Raw genomic sequence first — 15,284 nt, 5'->3', positions numbered from 1 at the left:
ACGACCAGGGCCGGGAACAAACCGCAACCGAGGTACATGCCCTTGACCAGAATCGAACCCACGACTCACTGGTCTGTGGACCGACGCTCTAACCACTGAGCCAAGCCGGCCAGGGCTGTGGGTTGTCTTTTTACTGTCTCAATAGCGTTCCTTGATGCATAAAGATTTTTTAATTTACCGAAGAGCAGTTATCTAACTGCTTTTCCTTTTGTTGCCTGGAAAATAATTTTTAAAATTGAAGTGTAATATATGTACAGAACAACGCACATGTCTGAAGCCAGATGGCCTGGGTTTGAATCCCAGCTCTGCTACTTACCAACTGCATGACCCTGAGTGGGTTAATTATCTCCATGCCCGTTTCCCTATCTGTAAAACAAGGGTAATAGGAGGCCCTCTATGTTAGAAATGCAGTGAGGTTAGATGAATTAATGCGTATAAGTCACTAGGAGCAGTGCCTGACACCTAGTGGGTGTCACTCTGTAAGAGACACTACGTGAGCGTTATTATTATTACTGTGACTCTGTGTGCTATGTTGAGTTTCTGTGTGGCAGACACTGTGCTAAGTGCTGGACAAACATTATCCAGTTATCCCATTTAGTCCTCACAAACCCCAAGGAATGGGACTTTATTGTCCCCATCTTGTAGATGAGAAAACTGAGGCCTGGGCCCCTCTGAGTCTTGGCCATACCATTTCCTGGTATTTTTGTCCTATTTAACCTCACTGCCTGAGGTTCAGATAGGGGAGGTGACTGACCTGAGGACACACAGTGAAGAAACAGGAACACCTGTACTGTATCCTGGCCCAGAGACACATCCCTTGTATCTAGAAGGATTTGGAAGGAGGATGGCATCCTGCCTGGCTGGGTTTTGTTTCATTTGGGCCACTGGAGCCCCGGGGCACTGTGGGCTCCCCAGGGAGTAAGGCTTTGATGGCCCCCAGCTGGGAGCCGGCCAGCTGGCAGGAGGCCAGGGATGACAGGGACACCTGCTCCCCTAGCAAAGCCCCCCTACAGGGCCATGGCGGGTAAACTGGCGCATGAGCGCCCCATAGTGGACATGCACAGGTCTGTGGGCACTGTGTCCCCTGGGAGCTGGGAGGACATTGTGGAGCATGGTAACCTTTTCCAGGTGTTAACCCATCCAGTCCCACAATGCACTGCCGTTTCACAGGTGAGGAATCAGAGGCCCAGAGGGTGGCAATGATCTCGCCCTTTTGTTTTCCCTCCTTGGGGAATTATGTTGAAATGCCACTGGGTGAAGATGATGCCAGTACTGGGATAATCTTGATTCTCATATTTTTGTATGAAGTACATCCTTAACATATGGGCACATCAAGTATTAGCTGCTAATGTTCCAAATTACTTCTTTCACTTGTCACAAATAGTTGAAACGCACTAGAGGGCCACCACGCCCTGGTGAGGTTGCTGCGGTCTAGACCCTTGCCACCTGCCAGGGTGCACACAGTGTGTTTTGTACATGTATACACACAGACACTCTCAGGAACCAGGGAGAAGCCCCGCCAGACCCAGATTCTATCTCCCTGAGCCTCACTTTCCTCATCTGTGAAATGGGCTAGAGAGTCCCGCTCGGTGCCCCTCACAGGCAGTCGTGCGTAGATGAGAAAGACACTGGGAAACTGTCAATTGCTGAGCAGGAGCTAGTAGTTAAGGATCTAGGTAGACTTATCATTCATTCTAGAAACATTTGCTGGGCCCCTACTGTGCGCGGGAGAGAAGTCAGATTCATAGCTGTTTCTGGAGGATAAAATTCCATTTGTACTCAGGATCCAATCTAATGTCCACACGGTGACCTACAAGACTGTGTCTGGCCTGGCCCCTGGCCACCCATGTGACCTCCTCTCCTAGCACATGTCCTATGTTCACTCCACTCAGCCACACTGGCCTTCAGAGTGCTCCCTTAATATGCCAGGTGTGTTTCTACCCCAGGACCTTGGCACATGCTATTTGTTCTTCTCCAGATCCCCTCCTCATGTTCCTCTCTCTCCAATTCCCTCTTTTCCAGTCATCTCTCAGATCAAATGACACCCTCAGTGAGGTCTTCCCTGGCGCCATGACTAAAGAAGGACCCCTGACCCCCAGTCTTCCCTCCCAGCACACCCACTGTCACAGGCAGTGTCCTCCTGTCACCCAGTGGAGGCTCTGAGAGGCAGGGAGCACCGAGCACAGTGCCTGGTGCTTAGTAGTCACACAGCACCTATGTGTGGAATGAAGGAAGGAGGTAGCACCCACCTCTCCCATCATCGGCATCCCCCACCTGAGTGGGACATTTGTTACAATTGATGAACCTACATCAACATCATTATCACCCAGAGTCCAGTTTCCACGAGGGTCCCCTCTTGGTGTGGTACATCCTGTGGGTCTGGGCAAATGTGTCCTAACATTTATCCACCGTATGGTATCATGCAGAATAGTTTTATTGCCCCAGCAAGCCTGTGCTGTGCCTGTTTGTCCCTCCCCCCAGCCCCTGACAATCACTGATCTTTCTCCTGGCTTCATAGTATTCGCCCAGAATGTCATGTAGTTGGAATCATGTATTCTCTACATTTCCTCCATGTCTTCTCATGGCTTGACAGCCCATTTCTTTTCAGCGCTGAGTAGTATTGTATTGTTTGAGGGTACCACCTCCTTTGAGTGTTCATTTATCCTCCACCTGCTGGAGGACATCTTGGTTTCTTCCAAGTTCCACTAATTATGAGTAGAGCTGCTGTAAACATCTCTGTGGGTTTCGTGCGGAGCTGTTTTCAGCTCTTCTGGGTAAATACCAAGGAGCATGATTGCTGGGTCGTATGTTAAGAGTTGTGCACCTGTCACTTTTGAAAATGAACAATTCAATGGCTTTTAGTGTTGTACTCAAAAAGTTGCATACCCATCGAATAGTCCATTTTAAAAGATTTTCACTGACTCCCAAAGAAACCAAGCTCCCCTTGGCAATCAATCCCCAACCCCTTCCTCAGTGATCCTGCCATTGATCAACCCGCTAGGATGTACCAGGCATGGGGCTCGGTTCCTTCTCACGGAGACCCCACGAGGCAGGGACTGTTCTCGTTCCCATTTCCCAGATGGCAGAGCCGAGACCCAGAGAGGTGGGATCACTTGCCCACATCACTCCGGTGGGAGGTGGTGGACCTGGGATCTGAACCCATGTGGCGCTTGCTTAGAGGATCTAACACACGCATTTGGTGCTTCTCAAACTCCAGTCATTCTTGTATCACCTTGAGAACTATTCATATTCATGACCTACACAGAGTTACAGTTAGTTAACATTTTTCTTCACCTTGACTCTCTCCTTTTACTATAACTGCTTTACTGAGATATAATTCACATGCCCTGCAATTGGCTCATTTAAAGGGTACAATTCAGTATGTTCGGAGTCTTGTACCCATCCCCACGATCACCTTCAGAACATTTTCCTCACCCCCAAAAAGAAAGCCGTACCCATTAACTGCCACCCCCTAACCCCACCTCCTCCCGGCCCTCGGCAGCCTCTATTCTACTTCCTGTCTCTCTGGGTTTGTCTCTTCTAGGGCCCATGTAAATGGAGTCAGACACTATCTGTCCTTTTGTGTCTGGCGTCTCTCACTTAGTCCAGTGTGTTGAAGGTTCATCTTTGCTGTGGCCCGGTGGTACTGCATTGCTTTCTTTCTTTTTAAAATATTTTTTATTGATTGATTTTAGAGAGAGAGAAAGGGAGAGGGAGAGAGAGAGGAACATCAATGAGAGAGAACATTGATTGGCCGCCTCCTGCACGCCCCCCATTGGAGACTGGACCCACAACCTGGGCATGTGTCCTGACCGGGAATTGAACCGGTGACCTCCTGGTGCATGGGTCCACGCTCAACCACTGAGCCACACTGGATGGGCAGTACTTCATTGCTTTCAATGGCTGAATCATATCTCCTCATATGAACACGTTTTGGTTCTCCGGTTGTCGGTTGATAGATAGTTGTTTCCTTCCCATTATTGACTCTCATGAACACCCCCATCATTTTTATAATTCCATCGTACCGTTCACTTTCTTCACAACTCGAACCTCTGTCTGCACTTAGTATGCATTTGGTTCCTGATCCTTGTGTCCCTGCCCCAGATGAGAATGCGGATTCTGGAGTTCTTCACTCCTTGTTTACCTCTGTGCTTCCCGTACAGAGCTGATGCTCAGTCAGTGTTTGTTGAATGAATGAGGGAGTGAGTGGCAGGGTCAGCATCCAGGAGGGCAGAGTGATTCATCCCCACAGACTTGGGTGTGGGGGAGCCAGATCGGAGCTGGGTCTTGAAGGAGGAGAGTTAGAGGGAGGCAGGAAGGGCCACCTGGGCGGAGGGCTCAGGCTAAGCAAGGCCGGGAAGCTTGAGAGCTGTCTTGCAGCAGTGACTTCTCGTCCTTGACCCATAGTTCTGGGGCGTGGACCCTCGTGTTCTCAGAGGGGCCCCTCTTTACTAAACAGAGGAAGTTTGGGAGGATAAGGAGAAGTTAGTCAGGTGGAGGGAGCAGAGTTCCAAGCACCAGGTCATACTCCATCCACCTCGGAATTCCCTGACCTGGGGATCCCTTAAGGCCCAGCCTCAGGCATGCGCCCGGGTCACCTGGAGCTCGGAACCCACACTTGCAGGCACTTCCCCGAGACCCTGTTGCAGGAGCTCCACGCAGAAGCCAGAAGCCGGCCGGGGGGGCGGGAGTTTTGTGGCCGACAGGGAGGAGGGAGGGAAGCGCTGTCGCATCCCATCGTGTCCCTGCCCAGAGGGGTTGGCCCTCTGGTGTTTCCAGCAAAACTGATGATCTTAAGGTGAAATCTCACCATTCTTACATGTTGGAGCCATATGTATATATGAATTCAGCTTAGCACATGGGGTGTTGGCAGATGTTCTCTCTCTGAATCCTTGCCACAACTATGGGGAAACTGGGGCTCGGGGAAGGGAAGTGAGTGGCCTAGGCTCATATAGTGGGCGGGTGGCACAGGCAGGACTCTTGGAAGCCTCCGCAGTCAGTTGACATCAGAAATGACTCCAGTGTCCTCCAGGGGGTGTTCTAGCTGTAGTTCCCCCAATCCTCACCCCCACCCCCACCCTACCCCCACCCCCACCCCACCTCCATCCCCACCCCCACCCCACCTCCATTCCCACCTCCCCCCCCCCACCTCATCCTACCTTCCAAATGAAAGAAGGCAGTTTTCTTGTGCAGTGCTCAAAAGTGACCACCAGGGGGCAGGATGGAGGTGATCGCTTTTCAACTTTGCATTTTTATCATTCCTGTTTTTAACCCCTTCTGCATTAGGGCCTTCACTCTAAACCAGAAAAGGCCAAGTTTTTCATGACCATTTGGATTGTTTTTAATGCATGCCACTGATGTAGGCACACATGTCACGCAGCTCTGTTACCTGTCAGGTTTCTTGCCATTTTCCATTTTACAAGCTGGACCTCAGAGCTGCTGGGCTGACAGGTAGGGACATTCTGGGGCAGCTGCACTGCCCTGGCCACCCCTCCCCCGTTTGTCTCAAGGAGGTCTCCTCCTGCTGCTCCTCCTCCTCCTCCTCCTCCTCCTCCTCCAGCTCCTTTCCCCTCCTCTTCTTTTCCTTCCTCCTCCCCCTCCATCTCTTCCTCTTTCTTCATTGTCCTCCACCTCTCTCAAAGCTTATAGAGGTACAATGTATATACTATAAAATTCACTCATTTTTGCACTGGCCAGTTTGGCTCAGCAGTTAGAGCGTTAGCCTGCGGACCAGAGAGTCCAGGGTTCAGTCCCTGCTAAGGGCACGTACCTTGGTTGCAGTTTGTCCCCGGCCCTGGTTGGGGTCATGTGGGTGGCAACCAGTCGATGTGTCTCTCTCACGTCGATGTTTCTCACTCTCTCCCCACCCCCCCCTTCTATCTGAAGATAAATGCAAAAAAAAAAAAAATTCACTCATTTTAAGTGTATGATTCAATAATTCTTAGTAAATTTACAAAGTTGCACCCCAGAGAGAAACCCATCCGTCCCTCCCCACTTCCCCTGCCCCCAGCCCCTGCTGGCCTCGGACCACTGAGCTGTCTCTCCCCATTTGCCTTTCCTGGATGTTTCCTATCCCTGGGAGCCCGCGGCACGTGGCTTCACGTCTGGCTTCTTTCCCGAGCACGTTATTGGTGCCGCCACACTGCACCCTGTCAGTCCTCTGTGCCGGCTGGCTCCTTGTCCTTGGGTCACTTTCCTGCCCCGCCTCCCCTGCCTGCCACCGGGCATGGTCGGAAATGGACCGGGTTGGGCAAGAGGGATGAAAAACGTCTTGCCTTTTTTCCCCATTTGTACGTTTTAAGTGATTTCAGACGTCCTGCAGTTGATAACATCCTGTGGGTTGGCTCTGCCCTGGTGGATGAGCTCAGAGGTGCCTTGTTTGGGGTAGATAACCCCTGGTCCTGGTGGGCCGGCCCCAGCATGGACCTCTCCTTGTGACTCTGCCAGCCAGCGTGGCACACTGATAAGACAACAGGAAGTCATGGCTAAGATATGGGCTCTGAGCACTGAACACGTATTACCTCATTTCCCCTCCCAGTGACCCTGTGGGCCAGGCACTGTTGTTACCCCTAATTTTTTTTCTTTCCTTTCTTCTTTTTTTTTTTTGCTTTTATCTGCAGATAGAGCAGGAAGAAGAGAGGGAGGAAGAGGAAGAGAGAAACATTGACGTGAGAGAGACACATCGACTGGTTGCCACCCACACGACCCCAACCAGGGCCAGGGACAAACTGCAACCGATGTACATGCCCTTAGCAGGAACTGAACCCGGGACTCTCTGGTCTGCAGGCCAATGCTCTAACCGCTGAGCCAAACCAGCCATGGCACCCCTAATTTTCTTGAGGGAACTGGGCACAGAGAGGTTAAACAACCAGCCCAGTATTGCACAGCTAGCTAGTGCTGGGGTAAGGATTTGCTTGCAGGCAGCCTGCCTGCGGCGTCCGCACCCTCACTAGTGCCCAGGCTGTCTCTACAAAACATGCCGTCCGCTCCCTAGGGCTGTTTCCTCCTTGCACAGCCTTCTGCTCTGCCTGTGTCCTGAGTCCTCGGGACTGTCAGCTGCTAGAGGACAGGGCACGGGAATGGTTCTGTGGGCCCCTTCTGGTGGCTGATGCTCGGCGTCCACGCACACAGTAGGTCTGCCCTGGGTGTGTCATGGAGGCATCGATTCCGATGTGGTCTCCTTGTCAGCAGGACTGCTGCAAGGAAAACGGGGGACTCCCTGCCCTTCGGGTCACAGAGCACCTACTAAGCGCTGGCTGTGTGCCAGGCCCTGGGACCTCCAAGGTGACCTAGCCCTTGGGGAAGACAGGCTCTCATCACTCCAGGTACCCTAATATATCCAAAGAAGGGCTCAGTGACTCATGCTTATTCAGAGGGCTCTCTGGGGCTGTGCTGTTTGCATTGGTCCTGAAAGATGGTTGAATTTCCAAAGACGGAAAGGGCACTCCTGGCAGGGGGCCCTGCCCGAGCCGAGGTTGGGAGGCCGAGGGTCCCTGTATGGCTGAGGAATGGGTAAGGCTGGGACCGTACGTGGAAGCCACATGGCAAAGGGCACTGAGTTCTGAGCTAAGAGGCAGGGTGCACCCGGATGGACGATGGGCACACGGGGTTGAGCAGACCCCCTCCGGCAATCTTGGGTGGGGGCTGTGTCGGCACCATCTCTGCCCAGCTCCTGGTGCAGGGCCTGGACCCAGTCAGCACGCAGGGAGTGTGCGACCGATGAGCGGGCGGCTCGGGTTCCCAGGGGGCTGGACATTCAGGTGCCTGCAAGGATTGGAGGTCTGGGCCAGGGCTGCGGGAATGGGAGGAATGGGGTGGACCTAGTCCCCAAACACACAGGTGCAGCTGCTGCCCTGACCCCATGCAGGCGTGCAGACCCGTGCACGACCATCCTGCGCGCCTCCGAGAGAAGCCAGGGACCGCGTCGCTACATGCAGTTCTTCTGAGGCTTAAGTGTTGGCACCTCCCTTCCCTCTACCCCCAACCCAAAACTAACACCCAAGCAGGATTACCCCTGGGAGGCTGGGGGTGCCAGTGTTCTATCTGTGTTTTTTGTAAATGCCGATGTCAGTTTTAACAACCTCCATCTTTTTCATGCTCAGAGCTAAGCACTCTGAGTAGATTTACACGGTCGTTTGGGCAGTCGGTCTGTTTTGGGGTGAAGGAATGATGTTAATAAGAATTGTCCCAGGACCGGCTCGGCCAGGTGCCGTGTTAGGATGTGGGAGCCGGCTGACCAGGGGCGGACCCTCGGGGAGCTGACCCGTGAGGAGAGACTGGAGGAGAAGTACAGAGACAAGGACGTTCCCCAGAAGAGGTGCTATGGGACCCTGTGGCCGGGGGGCTGCAGAAAAGGCAGGAGGGTTGGATCTTACGCTGGGGACCTCAACAGGAGCAGGGGCGAAGCAGAGGAAGAGGAAGGGGTTGCCAGCAGGAACTCCCACACCCTTGACAGCTGCAAACAATAGATGTTTATTCTCTCACAGTTCTGGAGACCAGATGCCTGGAACCAAAGTGTCAGCAAGGGCTGTGGTCCCTCCAGAGATTCTCGGGAGGATGCTTCCTGCCTCTTCCTGCCTCTTCCTGCTTCGGGTGGCTCCAGGCTGTGCCCGGGGGGGCTGGCCCCAGCTGCTCCAGGCCCTGCCCCTGCCCTCCGCGGCATTCTCTGTGTTGAGTCTTCCCTGGGGCCTCTGACCAGGGCGCTCGCTGGACGTAGGGCCCAGACCAGCATATCCTGTTGATCTCATTTCAAGATCCTTAGCTTAGTTACATCTGCAAAGACCTTTCTCCAAATAAGGTGGCCTTCATCGGTTCTGGGTGGACAGACCCTTCGGAGGGCCGGCCTTCAAGGAGTTAGAGAGCAAAAGCCCCGAGGGAGGGTGCGTGGCTCGGAGGTGGGGGCGAGGCTGGTGTGGGGTCCAGGGTGAACGGTGGGCCCAGTTTGTGGTGGGAGGGAGCGTTTGTTGGGGAGCCGGGGAAGGCTTCCAACGTGCATGTGGAGGGAACCTGGGTCACATTTGTGCATGCAGGGGTTCCCCTGGCCGGGTGGACGAGGGCCCCACGGGGCAGCGTGGGCTGGGCCGGTCAGAGTGAGAAACCAGACTAGTTAGGGGTCACTTCCAGCCTGGGGGGCTCTGCTCCAGGGGGCATGGAGAGCGGAGGTTTGATATCTGCCCACATCCACCGCCTCGTCTTGGGTTGGCTCTGTCTCCATCATGGACGCGCCAGGGTGTCTGTCTCCTCTCTGTCTCCTCCCCACCCCTCTGCCCTGCTGTCCAGCTCTCTCCCCAACTGTGCTCTGTTCTCTTTGTCCCTGACTGCTTCTCAGGCCATCTGTCTCCTGCTTCCTCCTACGTCCGTTTCCCTGCCTCTGTGCTCCCTCTCGGCTCTCCACCAGATAGGGTTCACTCTCAGACCAGCCCCCCTCCCCACGCGTGCCCGTGTGTGCCCTGCCACCGTCTCTCCCAGTCCTCCTTGTCGGACTGCTGGGAGCCTCCTGTGTGGTGGACAGTCATTCAGCATGTCAGCCGGCAAGGCCACCTTGGTCGCTGTTCCGATAGCAGTTAGGCCCTCAGTTAGCAGGGCCCAACTCCCAGCCCTGACTGTTATTTAGTCAACAGCCCCCACACACTCAAACACCAGCCTGAGGGGATCAGCCCTCCAACTGTACTGTCAGGTGAACAGGGCCCAACCCTGTGGTTGTGATTTCAGGACAGCACCCAGCCCTCTGGCTGTACCACCAGCCAAGACTACCCTCTGACTGCACGGTCAGCCAGTCAGCCAGCCAGTAGGGCCTGCCAGTCAGTGAGCAGGGCCCAGCCTTCTGGTTGTACCATCAACCAGTCAGTCAGCAAGTAGCCAGTCAGTCAGCAAGTAAGGCCTGTCTTCCGACTGTACTGTCAGCAAGCAGGGCCCAGCCTTCCGACTGTGCTGTCAGTCGGGCAGTGAGCAGGGCCCAGCCTCTGACTGTGCTGTCAGTCGGGCAGTGAACAGGGCCCAGCCTCTGACTGTGCTGTCAGCCGGGCAGTGAACAGGGCCCAGCCTCTGACTGTGCTGTCAGCCGGGCAGTGAGCAGGGCCTAGCCTTCCGACTGTGCTGCCGGGCAGGGAGTGGCTGGCCCAGCCTCTGACTGTGCTGCCGGGCAGGGAGTGAGCAGGGCCCAGCCTCTGACTGTGCTGTCAGCCGGGCAGTGAGCAGGGCCCAGCCTCTGACTGTGCTGTCAGCCGGGCAGTGAGCAGGGCCCAGCCCTCTGACTGTGCTGCCGGGCAGGGAGTGAGCAGGGCCCAGCCTCTGACTGTGCTGCCGGGCAGGGAGTGGCTGGCCCCATCTCTGCTGGATGTGGGCTGAGAGTGGAGGAAGCCACAGGCCGGCCTTTGCAGAGCTTTGAAGCTGCCCGTGGTTTCCTCAGCTGCTGAGCTCAGCTTCTTCCTCGTGTCCGGTGGGTTTCCTGTCAGCTACTCAGCCGGTGCTCGGTGTGAGGCTAAGTGTGCAGCCCAGATGGGCTCAGGGGCTGCAGGCTGGAGCTGGCACCTCCGCCGAGCGCCTGCACCCCTCCTGCTTCTTCCTCCTCGGAAAGGGGGGCTCTTGACAGGGGGCTCTGGGGCTGCCCCACCGCTTAGTAGCCACACACCCCTCTGCCTTCCTGAGCTTGAGCTGCCTGGTCTGGCCAGTGGCAGGATGCTGCCCAGTGGAAGCACTGGGGGGACTAAACTAGGTGTATTATTCCACCTCACCCAGTTCGCAGCACCTGAACTGCAGGGCTGCGCGCTCCCATTGTACAGAAGGGGCGACTGAGGCTCAGGGCAGTGGACTTGGCACAGCCGTGCTCCTGTGAAGGAGACATCCAGGCAAGGTTGCCATGGGTTGGCCTTGGGAGCAATAATTTGCATTCTTAGTCTCTGACTAAGCACAATGGGTGCTTACCCCCAACCTCCCCATCATGCTGCAGGCAGGTGGTACCTCCGAGAGCTGGTCTCCTTCCTCAGCACCCCCAGCCCCACGGGAGTGGGCAGAGTCCAGGGCTCATGGCCCGGAGGTCTGCATTCTGGCCTTGGGTCGGTCTCCAACTCACTGCGTGGCTGTGACCAGCCTAGTCTTCTCTGGGCCTCAGTTTTCTCCCTCTGTGTAATGGGGACAATCAGTTCCTTCCTTCCAGGGCTGCTCAGCAGCGTAGAAGGAACACAACTGAGGCCAGAAGGGACTGTGTGACCCAACCAGGTCCTGAGCTGATTTGCTGCTTCTCTGTGCAAGGAGCTGGGGGCCCTCCCCGTCGTCCATGTGTGGTTTGGGGGAGGAACCACACACACTGGTACTCACATGCTCACTCATACCGTGTAGCGTGCACATGCGTGCACACACACACACACACACACACACACCTAGCTCTTCCTGCCACATGGCTGGAAACCCTGCCACACCCCCAGCACCTCCAGGCAGCCTGAAGGTCCAGATAACCGGCCTTAGGAGGAGGGACCCTGGACCCGCCCTGCGGGCCTAGCCACCAGGGATGTTGCAGGCGGGGCTCCAGGACCTGAGCAGCTTCCCTGTCCCAGAGGCCTCTGTGGCCATCAGCAGGGCGCAGGGTGTCTGGCTGGTCCCCTGGCTGCCAGCCGGCCCCTGAATGATTCATGCCGCCTGAACTCGATTCCTCTGTGACCAGCCCTGTGGGAGAGCGCCGCTCCTGAGCAGAGCCGGGAGCAGGAGAGCCTCTCCGCAAACCCCGGGCACCAGGGATGGAGTACTATTACTGCCCCAGCCTCCTGAAGTTCCTGCGGTACCTCTGGGTGAGTGCGGCCAGGCTGGTGTCGTCTTCCTTCCCCTCCCGCTCCCCGTCTGCCTTCTGGCTCCGGCCAGCAGTGTCCGTTTCCTTACCCAGCGGAGGTTCCAAGCAGGAGCGGTGTTGGGGGGGAGGGACGGAGGCTTGCGGACAAACAGGAGTCCTGACTGTCCTGGGCTCAGTGGTCACAAGTGGCCTTGGGGGAGAAAACAAACAGGAAAAACAAGTCCAGCGTTCGTCTGTCCGAGAGCTGTCCGGACAGCGACATTTCTTTGATGTAAAGGGCTGCTCTTTATTCAGAAACGAGATCCCTCTCGCTTTTGTGTGCGCGTGAAAAGGCCCCTCTTTTAGGAGATGAGAAGAATAGACTTGGGTTTTCTTTCAATGGGCTGAAGCAGGAGTGAGAAGTGGAAATCCCCGCATTGCGCCTTCTCCCCTATATAACAGAAAACCCCCGACTTTTCCTGGCAAGACGCCAGAGGCAGGAACCGCCAGCTGAAGTGCTTGTCGGGGTTTGACGTGCTTTCCAAATCTCGTTTGGACTCTGAGACTGACCTGCTGTGTGTCCCTGGGCTAGTCGCTTCTCCTCTCTGGGCTCGCTTCCTCCTCTGTGATAGTGCCGCCGTGTGGGCAGTAGGTCACGATGGTTTAGATGGCCTTCATCAGGGCTCCGTGATCAGAGGGGGGGTCTCAGTCTTCTGGGACATTTGCTACTGGGTCGAGAACACCCAAAAGGGGAAAATCTTGCAAAGTATTATTTTTCCTTCTGCTGAGTGTTTGCAAATACTTTGGATGCCTTCTCACCCAGGGAATTTGCCAGACACCCTAAAAATACAGTTTTACGAGACGCAGTCCTTCAGCCACTTTGAGCCGGCCCTCCCTCCCGAACCCCTGGAGCAGCTGGAAAACAGGAGCCCCTCCTGGTCCACGTCCGGGGATTATTGGCCTTCGGACACTGTCTTATTATAGCTGAAGGTGACATACATTGACTTCGGTGTTTTTGTTGTTGTTAATCTGGAGGATACTTTGTCCATTGATTTTCAGAGACAGTGGAAGGGAGGGGGAGGGGAGAGAGAGAGAAACATCGATGTGAGAGAGACGTATCGATTGGATGCCTCCGGCATGCGTCCCAACCAGGGCCCGGGATCAAACCTGCAACCCAGGTGTGTGCCCTTGGCTGGAATCAAACCATGGCCTCTGGTGCACGGGCTAATGCTCTACCCACTGAGCGCCCTGGCCAGGGCTCATTTTATGTCTTTTTTTAATTACAAAAACAATCAGTGGACATGGTAGGAAACTCAGAGCACCCTGAAGAGCACGAGGGAGACAGTCAGTTGCCCACAGTCACCGTGTTTGGGATTCTGCTGCCCCCGGGCTCTCGGGGTCTCCTTGTGCCCAGCTGTGTGTCAGGCTCTGGGCTTGGGTTAGGGAGGCTGTGACAGTGGTTGGGCGTCCTCCTGTGCACCGAAATGTGGAGGCCACATGCCTGGGTTCGGGGCTCCATCCCCGATTCCCAGCAGGGGGTGTGCAGGAGGCAGCGGATCCATGTTTCTCTGTCACATGGATGTTTGTCTCTCTCCCTCTCCCTTCCTGTCTCTCTAAAAAAAAAAAAAGAAATCAATAAACTATTCTTTTAAAAAAATGAAGAAATGCATATTTGCTCTCTGCCCCCTGTCAGGCACAGACCTCTCTGTGCCCAACAACCTCGGGAACCACTGAAGTCTTCGGCACTTCCTGCGTGGTCAGAGAGGTATCATGACATCATAACAACCCCTTCCAGCCACACCCGAGTTCAGGAGGGGAGCATCTGAGGGTGGGTGCCAGGTGCCAGGGAAAATAGCCAGGTGATCAGAGGGTGGGATCTTGTAGTCCCCCACCCCCACTCCCACCCCCACCCTGCCCTCTGGGATGGGGAGAGGCTGGAGGCTGACTCCGTCCCAGTGGCCGTGATTGAATCGACCGCGCCTGCATAATGAAGCCTGGAAGGACGGGGCTCTGGAGGTTCTGGGCTGGTGAACATGGAGATTCAGGGGGAGGGAGCTCCCAGCAGGGACGTGCCTCGCCCCTTCCTACCTACTTGCCCTGGGCACGTCTTTCTCCGGCTATTCCTGAGTTATATCCTTTTTTTTTAATCCTCACCCGAGGATATTTTTCCATTTATCTTCAAATAGAGTGGGAGAGAGAGAGACATCGATGGGAGAGAGACACATCTACTGGTTGCCTCCCACGCGACCCCGACCAGGGCTGGGGACGAACTGCAACCGAGGCATGTGCCCTTAGCAGGAACCGAACCCGGGACTCTTTGGTCCACGGGCCGACACTCAAACCGCTGAGCCAAACCGGCCAGGGCCTGAGTTATATCCTTTTATCATCAACCGGTCATCTAGGAAAGGAACATGTTTCTCTGAGTTCTGTGAGCTGCCCTAGCAAATTAATGGAACCCAAGGAGGGAGGGGTCATGGGAACTTGATTTCTGGCCAGTCGGTCAGAAGTACAGGTGACAACCTGGAGTGGCCACTGGCGTCTGGAGGGTGTGGGCAGGCAGGCTGGTAGGACTGAGCCCCTAAACTGTGGGCTCTGACACTGAGTTCAGATGGAGGGTGTCAGAAGCGAGTTCAGTGGTAGGACAGACACCCCGCTGGTGTCAGAGCACTGCTTGGGGGTGTTGGAAAAAATACACACACGTCAGAAAAGGTGTCAGATCCGAGGTGCAGAGGTGCCTGAGGTACAGCCTGCCCTCCCCAGAAACTGGGAGCTCGGTGTGGGCGCTGGACATGGGCTCGTCCGGGGTGGGACTCCGGGAGCACCCCCTGAGGAAGCCGAGCAGTGGGATATGTAGGAGCTGGCAAGTGATGCTATGGTAGGGCCGGGGAGGGTGTGGTGGGCAGAGGGAACCGCGTGCGAAGGGCTGGGCTGGGTGTGAGAAAGCGCACACCCATCGCGTGCTCATGGTGGTCCCTGGGAGCCGCGTGCACTCAGCCAGGCCGGTGGGAGGCGGGAGGTGGAGGAAGCGCTCAGCCCCGCAGGGGTAGCTTTGGGGGTGGACGGAGACACAGCTCCTCTCGCCCGGCTTTGCCCCCCCTCTGTCTGTGACCTTGACACATCTTTGCTTCTCTGAGCCTCAGTCTCCCCATCTGAACCATGAGGGTGGGGTGAGGCGCTTTAGAAGGTCTTTCTCAGGTGTGAGGCCAGGCGAGGTTGCTGCTCAGTCGCCCGCCTCCTGTGGGTGATGACGTCCTGGACTGTGGAGGGGCGAGCGGGCTGGCTGCTGGTTTGCAACCTGCCTGCAGGGTCCCCGCCCCCACGCCCCTGCCTAGCCCAGCACGTGTGCAGCAGGATGAGCCCAGCGCCGGGAATGCTAAGCCGGGAGCTCTTGCTTGCTGGGCTCCCGAGGAAGCTTGGGAATGTGGAAGACCCGCAGGCTTCGGATCACAGCAGAGCTGGGTGGCCTCGGGCAGGCCACCTCACCTCTCCAGGCCTCTGCTTCGTCACCTGCAGAGTGGGGCCA

The 15,284-nt window shown here is 55.8% G+C and overlaps 1 protein-coding gene across 2 annotated transcripts in view; it reads left to right on the top strand.

Moving 5' to 3' along the window:
* KIAA1671 (KIAA1671 ortholog) overlaps positions 1–15,284 on the top strand; it is a 130,968-nt gene that overhangs the window by 27,028 nt on the left and 88,656 nt on the right. The window contains exon 1 of one of the 2 annotated variants that reach the window (XM_036276882.1): positions 11,501–11,783. The exons of the other annotated variant lie outside the window; for it this stretch is intronic. Coding sequence (XP_036132775.1) covers positions 11,733–11,783 — 51 coding nt within the window. The 5' untranslated portion in view covers positions 11,501–11,732. Of the gene's footprint in view, positions 1–11,500; positions 11,784–15,284 lie in introns of those variants that run through there. 2 annotated transcript variants of the gene reach the window in all.

This window comes from Molossus molossus, unplaced genomic scaffold (assembly GCF_014108415.1).
Source record: "Molossus molossus isolate mMolMol1 unplaced genomic scaffold, mMolMol1.p scaffold_m16_p_22, whole genome shotgun sequence".
NCBI classification, from domain to species: Eukaryota; Metazoa; Chordata; class Mammalia; order Chiroptera; family Molossidae; genus Molossus; species Molossus molossus.
This window is presented reverse-complemented; position numbering and strand designations above follow the sequence as displayed.